The sequence below is a fragment of the Lichenostomus cassidix genome, unplaced genomic scaffold (assembly GCF_008360975.1).
Source record: "Lichenostomus cassidix isolate B80296 unplaced genomic scaffold, HeHo_3.0 HiC_scaffold_38, whole genome shotgun sequence".
NCBI lineage: Eukaryota > Metazoa > Chordata > Aves > Passeriformes > Meliphagidae > Lichenostomus > Lichenostomus cassidix.
Genome location: NW_028147440.1, coordinates 1,489,374 through 1,502,149, shown reverse-complemented (window position 1 = coordinate 1,502,149; position 12,776 = coordinate 1,489,374). Strand labels below are relative to the sequence as shown.

The 12,776-nt window shown below is 54.5% G+C and overlaps 1 protein-coding gene across 1 annotated transcript; it reads right to left on the bottom strand.

Moving 5' to 3' along the window:
- Window positions 1-5,681: 5,681 nt before the first annotated feature.
- LOC146422947 (proline-rich protein 12-like) lies at window positions 5,682-10,622 on the bottom strand. Its single transcript, XM_085045321.1, has 5 exons — window positions 10,443-10,622; window positions 10,264-10,361; window positions 8,845-8,973; window positions 7,815-7,910; window positions 5,682-5,827 (listed from the first exon to the last, which is right to left on the bottom strand). The coding sequence occupies exons 1-5, from the start codon at window positions 10,528-10,530 to the stop codon at window positions 5,687-5,689; spliced, it is 552 nt and encodes a 183-aa protein (XP_084901447.1). The 5' UTR covers window positions 10,531-10,622; the 3' UTR covers window positions 5,682-5,686.
- Window positions 10,623-12,776: the final 2,154 nt, after the last annotated feature.

Genomic DNA, 12,776 nt, shown 5'->3' with positions numbered 1-12,776 from the left:
CACGCAACGCGGCCACGCCCAGCCGGAGCCACGCCCCCTTCCCCTCACGGACTGAGGGTTGCTCCGGTAATTCGAATTTCGCTGGTTTTGGGAATAAATCTTCTTTTTCGGGTCTATTTCTGACTCTAAACGCTCTGCGTTCCGGTTTTTAATGGGATTTCTTGCCAGGAATGAAGTTTTTAAGGGAATAAATCCTCTTTTTCGGGTTTATTTCCCACACGGAACGCTGCTCGGCCTCACGGTTTTTATTCGAATTCCTTTTAATTGGGAATAAATCTTATTTTTCGGGTTTATTTCTGACTCTAAATGCTGCTCGGTCTCACGGTTTTTATTCGAATTTTCTTTCTGGGAATTAAATTGTTTCGGTTTTTGGCTCTGCAGTTGGTTTGTCTCGAATCGCTTCTTGTGGAAAGGAGAAGAAAAGGAGAGGGAAGGAAAAGGAAAAGGAAAGGAAAAGGAAAAGGAAAAGGAAAAGGAAAAAAGGAAAAGGAAAAGGAAAGAAAAGGAAAAGGAAAAAGAAAAAAAGGAAAATGAAAAGAAAAGGAAAAGGAAAAGGAAAAGGAAGGAAGGAAAAAAGGGGGGAAAAAGAAAAAAGGGAAAAAAGGAAAGAAATAAATAAAAGAAAGAGAGAGAAAGAGAGAGAGAAAAAGGAAATAAAGGAAGAGAGAAAGAAAGAGAAAGAGAAAGAGAGAAAGAAAGAGAAAGAAAGAGAAAGAGGGAAAGGAAAGCAAGGAAAGACAGAAAGCAAAGAAAGAAAGAAAAAAAGAAAAAAGAGGAAAAAGTAAAAGAGAAGGAAAGGAAAAGAAAGAGAGAGAAAGAAAGAAAAAAAAAGAAAAGAGGGAGAGAGAGAAAGGGAAAGAGAGAAAGAAAAGTAAAAAAAAAGAAAATGAAAAGAAAAAAAAAGAGAAGAAAGAAAAGAATAAAAGAAAGAAAAAAGAAAAGAAAATAAAAGAAGAATAGAGAAAGAAAAGAGAAAAGAAGAGAAGAGAAGAGAAGAGAAGAGAAGAGAAGAAAAGAAAAGAAAAGAAAAGAAAAGAAAAGAAAAGAAAAGAAAAGAAAAGAAATGAAAAAAGAGAAAAAATAAAAGAAGAAAAAAAAAAGAAAGAAGGATTTTGGGGTCCCAGGAGGGATTTGGGGCTTTCAGGGAATGTTTGAGATATTCCAGAAGGTGTTTAAGGTGTTCCAGAAGGTGATTCAGTGGCTCTAATGGCATTTTTGGGGGTCAGGGTGGTTTTTTGGGGTCACCAGAGGTGGATTTTGGGGTCCCAGTTGGGATTTTGGGTCACCAGAGGTGGATTTTGGGGTCCCAGGAGGGATTTTGGGGTCCCAGGAAGGATTTGGGGTCACCAGAGGGGAATTTGGGAGATTCCAGGGGGTTTTGGGGTTTCTCAAACCCTCCCAAGTCTTGTGATTCCCCCCGAATTCGACCCCAAACTGGTGGAATTCCCAAAAATCTGAACCGAATTCCTGCAATCTCCCCAAATTTCGACCCCAAAATCTGATTTCCCCCCAAAAACGAGACTCCAAAATTGAAACCCCAAACCCAAATTTGACCCCAAACTCATGGAAACCCCAAAAATCTGAACCAAATTCCCACCATCTCCCCAAATTTTGATCCCAAAATCCGATTTTACCCCAAAAACGAGATCCCCAAACCTGATTTCCCCCCAAAACAAAACCCCAAAATCTGATTTCAAAACGAGACCCCAAACTGATTTCCCCAAAACCAAAACCCCAAAATCTGATTTCCCCCAAAACCGAGACCTCAAAATCTGATTCTCCCCAAATTTTGACCCCCAAAATCTAATTTTACCCCAAAAATGAGACCCCAAAATCTGATTTCCCCCCAAATTTTGATCCCCAAAATCTGATTTCCTCCCAAAAACAAGACCCCAAAACCTGATCCCCCCAAAAACTAAACCCCAAAATCTGATTTCCCCAAATTTGACCCCAAAAACCTGATTAACCCCAAAAACTAAACCCCAAAATCTGATTTTACCCCAAAACCAAGACCCCAAAACCTGATTTCCCCCCAAATTTTGATCCCCAAAATCTGATTTTACCCCCAAAACGAGATCCCAAAACCTGATTTCCCCCCCAAAAACGAGACCCCAAAATCTGATTGATCCCAAAAACGGGATTCCCAAATTTTGACTCCCAAAATCCGATTTTCCCCCCAAAACAAGATCCCCAAAACCGAGACCTCAAAATCTGATTTCCCCCCAAAATCTGATTCCCCCAAAAACTAAACCCCAAAACCTGATTTTATCCCAAAAACTAAACCCCAAAACCTGATTTTACCCCAAAAACTAAACCCCAAAATCCGATTTCCCCCCAAAACCAAGACCCCAAAACCTTATTTCCCCCAAAAACGAGACCTCAAAATCCGATTTCCCCCCGAAATTTCGACCCCCAAAATCCGATTTTCCCCCCAAAATCTGCTCCTCCCATACCCGACACCCCAAAACCCCCTCCCCCACTCCCACCCCCCCCCCCCCGCGCACCCCAAAATCCCCTTTTTTCACCCCAAAAAAACTCTCGGAGCCTCGGGAACGATAAAAAGGTCTCGGCAACACCCACGACACGCCCGTCACGATACACCGTAGAAAATTCCAGAAGGGAGGGACACGGGGAGGGGGGAGGGGGACACCCCAAAAACCCCCCCCAGCCCCCCAAAAACCCCGCGGGGGGGGAGGGGGGGGAGGGGCGAGGGGCAGCCCCCCCTCCCCCAAATATATATATAATAATAATTATAATAATAATTAAAACCTAAATGAACAAAAAAACGGGTTGGGGAGGGGGAAGTGGGGAACCCCCCAAAAATTGGGGGTAAATGGGGAATTACCCCTGGGGGTATAAATGCCCCGGGGTGGGGAATTGCCCCGGGGGCAAACGCGACCCCCGGGGGGGGGAAAATACAATATGATACATAGAGACTTTTGAGCATATACACTATTTACAGCCCCCCCGCCCCAAAAATCCTGGGTGGGGGGGGGTCGGGGGGGTGTCCCCCCCAAAATTCGAGGGTGGGGGGAGGTGAATCCCAAAATTTTGGGGTTTTTTCCCCTTTTTTTTACCCCAAAATTCCATCCGGAGGGGGGAAAATTGGCAATAAATAGCTCGTTTTTTGGGGGGATTTTGGTGATTTTTGGGGATCCCCCCTCCCCCTCATGGCAGGACCCCCCCAAATTTCCAAACCCCCTCCCCCCCCCCCCAAGCCCCCCTCCCCAAATTTATATACAACGGTGGTCCCGATGTGGGGGGGGGGGGGAGGGGAAATTTGGGGTTTTTACCTCCAAAATTGGCTGAATTTGGGGAAAAAGGGGGGAAAATTCCAAGGTGTACCTCCCCCCAAAATTAGGGACCCCCCCCCCAAAATTTGGGGACCCCCCCCGGGCGGAGATTGGGGGCTGCTAAATAGACATTTATACATATATATAAATAGGGGGGGGTCTCCGCCGGGGGGGCTTTTTTGGGAAAACTCATTTTTGGGGGAAAACCCATTTTTGGGGGAAACCTCATTTTTGGGGGGAAAAACCTCATTTTTTGGGGGGAAAAACCTCATTTTTTGGGGTGGGGAGGAGTTGGGAAAACCTTTTTTTTGGGGTATTTTTTGGGGTATTTTTTGGGTTTTTTTCGGGGGGGTCCAGAGCCCCCCACACCCCCCAAAAAAAAATTGGGGGGAGGATAGAGACCCTGTTAATTTTGGGGTGGGGGAGGAGTCATGAATAAAGAGGATTTCCCAAAATTTGGGGGAAAATCCCAAATATTTTGGGGCGATTTGTCCCCAAAGAGATCCCCAAATCTCAGTTTGGGGTTGGGGGTGTTGGGGGGGACACACCCTGTCCCCCAATTTTTGGGGGGAGTTGCTTTGTCCCCATGGGGGGTCCCCGATTTTTGGGGGATTTCCTCGATATTTTTGGGATTTCCCTAATTTTTATGGAGATTTCCCCGATTTTCTTGAGGATTTCCCCAATTTTGGGGGGATTTCCTTAATTTTTTGGGGGATTTCCCCGATTTTTTGGGGGATTTCCCTAATTTTTTTGAGGATTTCCCCAATTTTTTGGGAGATTTCCCTAATTTTTTGGGGGGATTTCCCCGAGTTTTGGGGGATTTCCCTAATTTTTTCGGAGACTTCCCTGATTTTTTTGAGGATTTCCCCGATTTTTGGGAATTTCACCGATTTTTTGGGGTATTTCCCCGATTTTTTTGGGGATTTCCCCAATTTTTTGGGAGATTTCCCTAATTTTTTGGGGGATTTCCCCGAGTTTTTGGGGGATTTCCCTAATTTTTTGGGAGACTTCCCTGATTTTTTTGAGGATTTCCCCGATTTTTGGGAATTTCACCGATTTTTTTGGGTATTTCCCTGATTTTTTGGGGGATTTCCCTAATTTTTTTGAGGATTTCCCCAATTTTTTGGGGGGATTTCCCCGAGTTTTTGGGGGATTTCCCCAATTTTTTGGGAGACTTCCCTGATTTTTTTGAGGATTTCCCTAATTTTTTGGGGAGATTTCCCCAATTTTTTAGGGGATTCCCTCAAGATTTAGGGGATTCCCTCAAGCTTGAAGGGATTTCCCCAAATTTTTGGGGGCTCTCCAAGATTTAGGGGATTCTCCAGCCATTCAAGGAGTTTCCCCCATTTTTTTGGGGTGCCCTGGGGGGTTCCAGGTGTGTCCCCAACCCCAAACTGATGTCCCCAACCCCAAATCGATGTCCCCAACTCGGGATCTCCATCCTCATCCCCACTGCTGGAGCTTCAATCTGGGCTTTTCCCCCCAAATTTCGGGGGTGTCACCCCAAATTTTGGGATGATCCCATATTTTGGGGTGCCCTGGGGGGTTCCAGGTGTGTCCCCAACCCCAAATCGATGTCCCCAACCCCAAACTGATGTCCCCAAACTGGGATCTCCATCCTCATCCCCACCGGAGGAGCTTCAGTCCAGGATTGTCCCCCTCGATTCCAGAGTGTCACCCCACATTTTTCGGGGGACAATCCCACTTTTCCGGGGTGCTCTCCCCGATTTTTTGGGACAATCTCGGATTTTTTTGGGGTTTCCCCATTTTTTGGGGTGCCCTGGGGGGTTCCAGGTGTGTCCCCAACCCCAAACTGATGTCCCCAAACTGGGATCTCCATCCTCATCCCCACCAGAGGAGCTTCAGTCCTGGTTTGTCCCCCTCGATTCCGGAGTGTCACCCCATTTTCTGGGGTGTTCTCCCCGATTTTTGGGGACAATCTCGGATTTTTGGGGGGTTTCCCCATTTTTTGGGGTGCCCTGGGAGGGTCAGGTGTGTCCCCAACCCCAAACTGATGTCCCCAAACTGGGATTTCCATCCTCATCCCCACCAGAGGAGCTTCAGTCCCGCTTTGTCCCCCACAATTCCGGGTTGTCACCCCGATTTTCCGGGGTGTTCTCCCCGATTTTTGGGGTCGATCCCGGATTTTTTGGGGGGTTTCTCCCATTTTTTGGGGTGCCCTGGGGGTGTCAGGCATGTCCCCAACCCCAAATCGATGTGGGATCTCCCTCCTCATCCCCACCAGAGGAGCTTCAGTCCCGCTTTGTCCCCCTCAATTCCGGAGTGTCACCCCATTCCTCGGGGTGTTCTCCCCGATTTTCCGGGGTGCTCTCCCCGATTTTTGGGGTCGATCCCGGGTTTTTTTCGGGGGCTTGTCCCCGTTTCTCGGGGGCTCAGGCGCACTTGGCCCTGGCCTGGGCCAGCAGGTCGCTGAAGGAGTCGAAGAGGCGCTCGAGCCACGGCTGGTTGCGCATGCAGCGCTGCACCACCTCCTCCTGGCCAAGGTCCTCAGCGCGGCCCTCGATCGCCGTCGTCTGGGGACAGGGATGGGGACAGGGTCAGGGGACATGGGTGAGGGGACAGGGGACATGGACAGGGGTCAGGGAGATGGACAGGGTCATGGACAGGGACAGGGACATGGTCAGGGACAGGGTCAGGGACAGCGACAGGGGACAGGGTCAGGGGACATGGGTGAGGGGACAGGGGCAGGGGACATGGACAGGGGTCAGGGAGATGGACAGGGTCATGGACAGGGACATGGACAGGGACATGTACATGGTCAGGGACAGGGACATGGACAGGGGACATGGGTCAGGGACATGGACAGGGGCTAGGGAGATGGACATGGGACATGCTCAGGGGACATGGACAGGGACAGGGACATGGGACATGGTCAGGGGACAGGGACAGGGGACATGGACAGGGGCAGGGACAGGGTCAGGGACAGGGGACATGGGTCAGGGGACAGGGACAGGGTCAGGGACAGGGGACATGGGTGAGGGACAGGGACATGGACAGGGGCAGGGTCAGGGGTTAGGGACAGGGACATGGACAGGGCTAAGGGACAGGGGACATGGTCAGGGGACAAGGTCAGGGGACAGGGGCAGGGACAGGGGCTAGGGAGATGGACAGGGACAGAGTCAGGGGTCAGGGACAGGGGACAGGGACATGGACAGGGGACAAGGCTAGGGGTCAGGGACATGGCTGAGGGACAAGGTCAGGGGCCAGGGACATGGCTAGGTAACAAGGTCAGGGGTAAGGGGACATGGCCAGGGGACATGGCCAGGGGTCAGGGACATGGGGAGGGGACAGGGACAGGGGACAGGGACAGGGTCAGGGGACAGGGACAGGGGACAGGGACAGGCTCAGGGACACAGCCAGGGCTCAGGGACATGGCTAGGGGACAAGGTGAAGGGTCAGGGACATGGGTCAGGGGACACAGCCAGGGGTCAGGGGACACAGCCAGGGCCGCCGGAGTGGTCACCGGGGTGGCAACAAGGAGGGGCAATGGTCAGTGGGATGGAGGGGAGGTCAGTGCATGGCCAATGGGGAAGGGATGGTCACTGCTGTGGCTAGCAGGATGGGGATGGTCATTGCCATGGGGGAATGGTCACTGCTGTGGCTAGCAGGATGGGGATGGTCATTGCCATGGCCAGTGTGGTCAGTGCTGTGGCTAGCAGGATGGGGATGGTCATTGCCATGGAGAGGATGGTCACTGCTGTGGCTAGCAGGATGGGATGGTCAATGCCATGGCCAGTGTGGTCAGTGCTGTGGCTAGCAGGATGGGGATGGTCATTGCCATGGGGGAATGGTCAATAGGATGGAGAGAATGGTCAGTGCTGTGGCTAGCAGGATGGGGATGGTCATTGCCATGGGGAGAATGGTCAGTGCTGTGGCTAGCAGGATGGGATGGTCAATGCCATGGCCAGTGTGGTCAGTGCTGTGGCTAGCAGGATGGAGATGGTCATTGCCATGGGGAGAATGGTCAGTGCTGTGGTCACCATGAAGGTGATGGTCAGTGCTGTGGCCACCAGAAAGGGGATGGTCACTGTGATGAAGGACATGGCCACCAGAATGGTCACCATGAGGGGGAGGGACACAGGTGACAGGGGGGTAACCTAGGTGACAGGGAGGAGACCCAGGTGACAGAGAGGTGGTTCAGGTGACAGGGAGGTGACAGTGGGGTGACAGAGGGGTGACCCAGATGACCCAGGCGAGCTCACCTCGCCATTACAGTGCAGGAAGGTACAGCAGACATGGGGGCAATGGGGTGACGGTGGGGTGGCTCAGGTGACAGTGGGGTGACAGAGGGGTGACCCAGGTGACAGGGAGGTGACCCAGGTGCACCAGGTGAGCTCACCTCGTCCTTGCAGCGCAGGAAGGTACAGCGGACATGGGGGCAATGGGGTGACAGAGGGGTGGCTCAGGTGACAGTGGGGTGGCTCAGGTGACAGGGAGGTGACAGGGAGGTGACAGGGAGGTGGCCCAGGTGGCCCAGGTGCCCCAGGTGAGCTCGCTCACCTCGTCCTTGCAGCGCAGGAAGGTGTGGTACTTGTAGTGGTGCAGCGAGTGGTACAAGGTGTACAGGAAGGACTTCTCCACCTCCACCTTGAACTCCTGCGGGGGACAGAGGGGCTCAGGGGACCCCGGGACACCCAGGGACCCCCAGGGACCCCCAGGGACACCTGGAGACCTCCAGGGACACCTGGAGACCCCCAGGAACACCCAGAGATCCCCAGGAAAACCTGGAGACCCCCCAGAGACCACCAGGAACACCCAGAGACCCCCTGGAGACCCCCAGGGACCTCCATAGACCTCCAGGGACACCTGGAGACCCCCAGGGACACCCAGAGACCCCCAGGGACCACCAGGGACCTCTAGGAGACCCCCCAGAGACCTCCAGGACACCCAGAGACCTCCAGGGACCACCAGGGACCCCCAGGGACCCCTGGAGACACGCAGGAACCACCAGAGACCCCCAGGGACCACCAGGAACACCCAGGAACACCTGGAGACCCCCAAGGACCCCCTGAAACACCCAGGAGACCCCCAAGGACCCCCAGGGACCACCAGGAACACCAGGAGACCCCCAGGGACATCCAGGAACCCCAGGGACCCCCAGAGACCCCCAGGAAGCCCCAGAACCCCTGGAGACCCCCCAGGGACCCCCAGGGACCCCCAGGAACACCTGGAGATCCCCAAGGCCACCTGTGACCCCTGCAGTGACCCCCCAGGACACCCCTGTGACCCGCCAGGACCCCCCAGGACCCCCAAACCCTTACCTGTGGCTTCCCCACACTCCTCTTGACCTTGCTGAGGGTTTTGGGGTTATAAAGGTCACCCCAGGACACCCCTGTGACCTCTCTAGTGACCCCCAGGAACACCCCAAATGTCCCCAAGGACCCCCCAGGACCCCCAGGACCTCACCTGTGGTTTCCCCACGCTCCTCTTGACCTTGCTGAGGGTTTTGTGGTTGTAAGGGTCACACCAGGTCACCCCAGGACACCCCAAATGTCCCCCCAGATCCCTCTGTGACCCCCCAGGACCTCACCTGTGGTTTCCCCACGCTCCTCTTGACCTTGCTGAGGGTTTTGCGGTTGTAAGGGTCACCTCCTGGCCGCAGCTTGACCAGCGACTCGCCAGGCTCGGCGTGGAGCTGCGGGAAGGTGTGCAGCGCCTCCTGCAGGGCGAGGGGGGAATGTCACCGCGGGGTCACCATGGGGTCACCTCATGGTCACCCTCAGGGTCACCTCAGGGTCACCCTTGGGGTCACATTGAGGTCACCCTTGGGGTCACCTCAGGGTCACCGTGGGGTCACCTCATGCTCAGGGTCACCTCATGATCACCCTCAGGGTCACCCTCACGGTCACCTCAGGGTCATAGCAGGGTCACCCTCGGGGTCACCTCAGGGTCACCCTTGCCGTCACCTCGAGGTCACCGTGGGGTCACCTCAGGGTTACCTCATGGTCACCCTTGCGGTCACCGCAGGGTCACCCTTGGAGTCACATTGGGGTCACCTCAGGGTCATAGCAGGGTCACCCTCAGGATCACCCTTGGGATCACCTCACGGTCACCTCAGGGTCACCCTTGGGATCATAGCAGAGTCACGTTCAGGGTCACCTCATGGTCACCCTTGCGGTCACCTCAGGGTCACCCTCGGCGTCACCTCACCCGCGAGGTCACCCTTGAGGTCACCTCAGGGTCACCCTTGGGGTCATAGCAGAGTCACCTCAGGGTCACCCTTGCAGTCACCTCGGGGTCACCTCAGGGTCACCCTTGAGTCACACTGGGGTCACCTCATGGTCACCTCAGGGTCACCCTCAGGATAATCCTCAGAGTCACCTTGGGGTCACCTCACCCTCAAGGTCACCTCAGGGTCACCATGGGGTCACCTCAGTCACCCTTGCGGTCACCTCATGGTCACCTCAGGGTCACCCTTGCGGTCACCTCTGGGTCACTGCAGGGTCACCCTTGGGGTCCCCATAAAGCCCTTCCCACCATGCCCCCAACCCCATATTGTCACCCCCCAGCCCCACAGATCCATTCCCAGGATGCCCCCAGCCCCATAGATTCCTTCCTAGGAAGCCCCCAGCCCCACACTGACCTCTCCCAGCCCCACACTGACCCTGCCAGCCCCAAATCCACAAGAATGTCATAACCTCATATTGATTCCCCAGGAAGCCCCCAGCCCCACACTGCCCCCAGCCTCATGACCGTCCCCCAGCCCCACACTGACCACCCCCAGCCCCATATTGACCTCTCCCCCGGCCCACAGATCCATTCCCAGGATGCCCCCAGCCCCATAGATTCCTTCCCAGGAAGCCCCCAGCCCCCTTGCGACCTCCCCCAGCCCCATACCCAGTCACCCCCCAGCCCCACAGATCCATTCCCAGGATGCCCCCAGCCGCACACTGACCTCCCCCAGCCCCACACCTCTCCCCCAGCCCCACAACCAGCCCCCCAGGCTCACCTGCAGGCTGGGGTTCAGCGTCACCCTCTTCAGCACCTTCTTCTTGTGGTCATTGAGGATTCCATCGATCTTCCGCATGGGCGGCAGGTACAGCTCGTCTGGGGGGCAGGGAGGGGCGTTAGGGGGATCCCTGGGGGGTCCCTGGGGGTCTCAGGGGGTCTCGGGGGGTCAGGACTGACCGTTGGTGTCCTCCAGGGCCTGGATCATGTCGGGGTCCAGGGCGGTGCTGACCAGCATCTCCACGTAGCTGCGGTACATCTCCTTCATGGCGCGCGTGTTCAGCACCCGCCCGGGCGGGGCGCGCTCTGCGGGCAGGGACAGGGCCCTTTAAGGGGCGGGGCAGGCCCGGGGGGGGGGGGGGAAGAGACCACGCCCACAAGTGGGACACGCCCATGTTTGGATTGGAAAAAGAGCGCTGTGCCTTTAAGAGAGGACACGCCCACATTCGGAATAAAAAAGCAATGCTGTCCCTTTAAGGGGAAGAACCCGCCCACAATTGGGACACGCCCATGTCTGGATTGGAAAAAGAGCACTGTCCCTTTAAGAGAGGACACGCCCAACACAGACCCCGCCCACAACCGAGACACGCCCATGTTTGGATTGGAAAAAGAGTGCTGTGCCTTTAAGAGAGGACAAACCCACGTTTGGATTGGAAAAAGAGCGCTGTGCCTTTAAGGGGGGACACGCCCAGCACAGACCACACCCACAATTATGACACGCTCACATTTGAATTGGAAAAGGAGCGCTGTCCCTTTAAGAGGCGGGGCATGCGCTGCACAGACCACACCCACAATTAGGACACGCCCACCATTTGGATTGGAAAATGAGTGCTGTGCCTTTAAGGGCAGGGACACGCCCAGGTGGGGAGGAGAGACCCCGCCCACAACCGGGACACGCCCATGTTTGGATTGGAAAAAGAGTGCTGTGCCTTTAAGAGAGGACACGCCCACATTCGCATTGGAAAAGGAGCGCTGTCCCTTTAAGAGAGGACATGCCCAACACAGACCACGCCCACAACTGGGACACGCCCACATTTGGATTAGAAAAGGAGCGCTGTGCCTTTAAGAGGAAGGACACGCCCAGTGCAGACCACGCCCACAATTAGGACACGCCCACCATTTGGCTTAGAAAAAGAGCGCTGTGCCTTTAAGGGGAGACACGCCCAGGTGGGGAGCACAGACCCCGCCCACAACCGGGACACGCCTACTTTTGGAATGGAAAAGGAGCGCTGTCCCTTTAAGGGCAAGGACACGCCCTGCATAGACCACGCCCACAACTGGGACACGCCCACATTTGGATTGGAAAAGGAGTGCTGTCCCTTTAAGGGCAGGGACACGCCCACAGGGGAGCAAAGACCACGCCCACGTTTGGATTGGAAAAGGAGCACTGTCCCTTTAAGAGAGGACACGCCCACTTTTGGATTGGAAAAGGAGTGTGGTCCCTTTAAGAGGCGGGGCATGACCCGCACAGACCACGCCCACAACTGGGACACGCCCATGTTTGGATTGGAAAATGAGCGCTGTCCCTTTAAGAGGCGGGGCATGCTCTGAACAGACCACGCCCACAACTGGGACACGCCCCCATTAGGAATCATTGAAAAAGGAGCGCTGTCCCTTTAAGAGACACGCCCAGAGCGACACACCCCAAAAACCTTCCGGAATGTTCCCAAAACCTCCCAAATTTTGGGGTGACTCCCCAATTCCTCTTCCTGTCCCTCAAAACTCCCCCAAAACCCACCCAACTGTCCCCCAAATCCCCCCAAAATTCCCCCAAATCCTCCCAAAATCCCCCAAATCCCCCAAAATTCCCCCAAATCCCCCCAAATCCCTCCAAAATCCCCTAAAACTCACCCCACGGTACTCCAAATCCCCCAACTGTCCCCAAATCCCCCAAATCCCCCAAAACTCCTCCCAAATCCCCCAAACTCCCCCCAAAACCTCCCAAATCCCCCCCAAACTCCCCCCAAATCCTCCTCCCAAATCCCCACAAAATCCCCCCCAAGAAACTCACCTCTGTCCCCAAAATCCCCCCAAACCCACCCCAATTTGTCCCCAAAACCCACCCAAATCCTCCGTCCCCCAAAGCCTACCCGATTGTCCCTCAAATCCTCCTGCCATCCCTAAACTCCTGAATCCCAAAAAACTTGAATTCTCCCAAGACCCCAAAACTCAAAATTCCCCCAAATCCTCTCTCACCCTCCCTCGCTGGAGGGTGCACGCAACTCCGACTCCCAAGGTGCTCCCAAATCCCCCCAAACTCCCCAATTCTCCCCCAAATCCCCAAAACCCTCAAAAAATCCCCGAATCCTCCAAATCCCCCAAAAATCCCCAAATCCCTCAAATTCCCAAAAACTCCCCAAATCCCCCAAAATTCCCCAAATGCCCCAAATCCCCCAAACTCCCCCAAAACTCCCCAAATCCCGAAATTCCCAAAAACTCCCCAAAAATCCCCAAATTCTTAAAAACTCCCCAAACTCCTCCAAAACTCCCCAAATCCCCAAAAACTCCCCAAAA

Coding starts and splice junctions, on each gene's coding strand:
- LOC146422947 (XM_085045321.1), bottom strand. CDS start 10,530: ATGAAGGAGATGTACCGCAGCTACGTGGAGATGCTGGTCAGCACCGCC. Junction 10,362..10,442: donor GGCCCTGGAGGACACCAACG/GTCAGTCCTGAC, acceptor CCTGCCCCCCAG/ACGAGCTGTACCTGCCGCCC. Junction 7,911..8,844: donor GGAGCGTGGGGAAACCACAG/GTGAGGTCCTGG, acceptor TGTCCCCCGCAG/GAGTTCAAGGTGGAGGTGGA.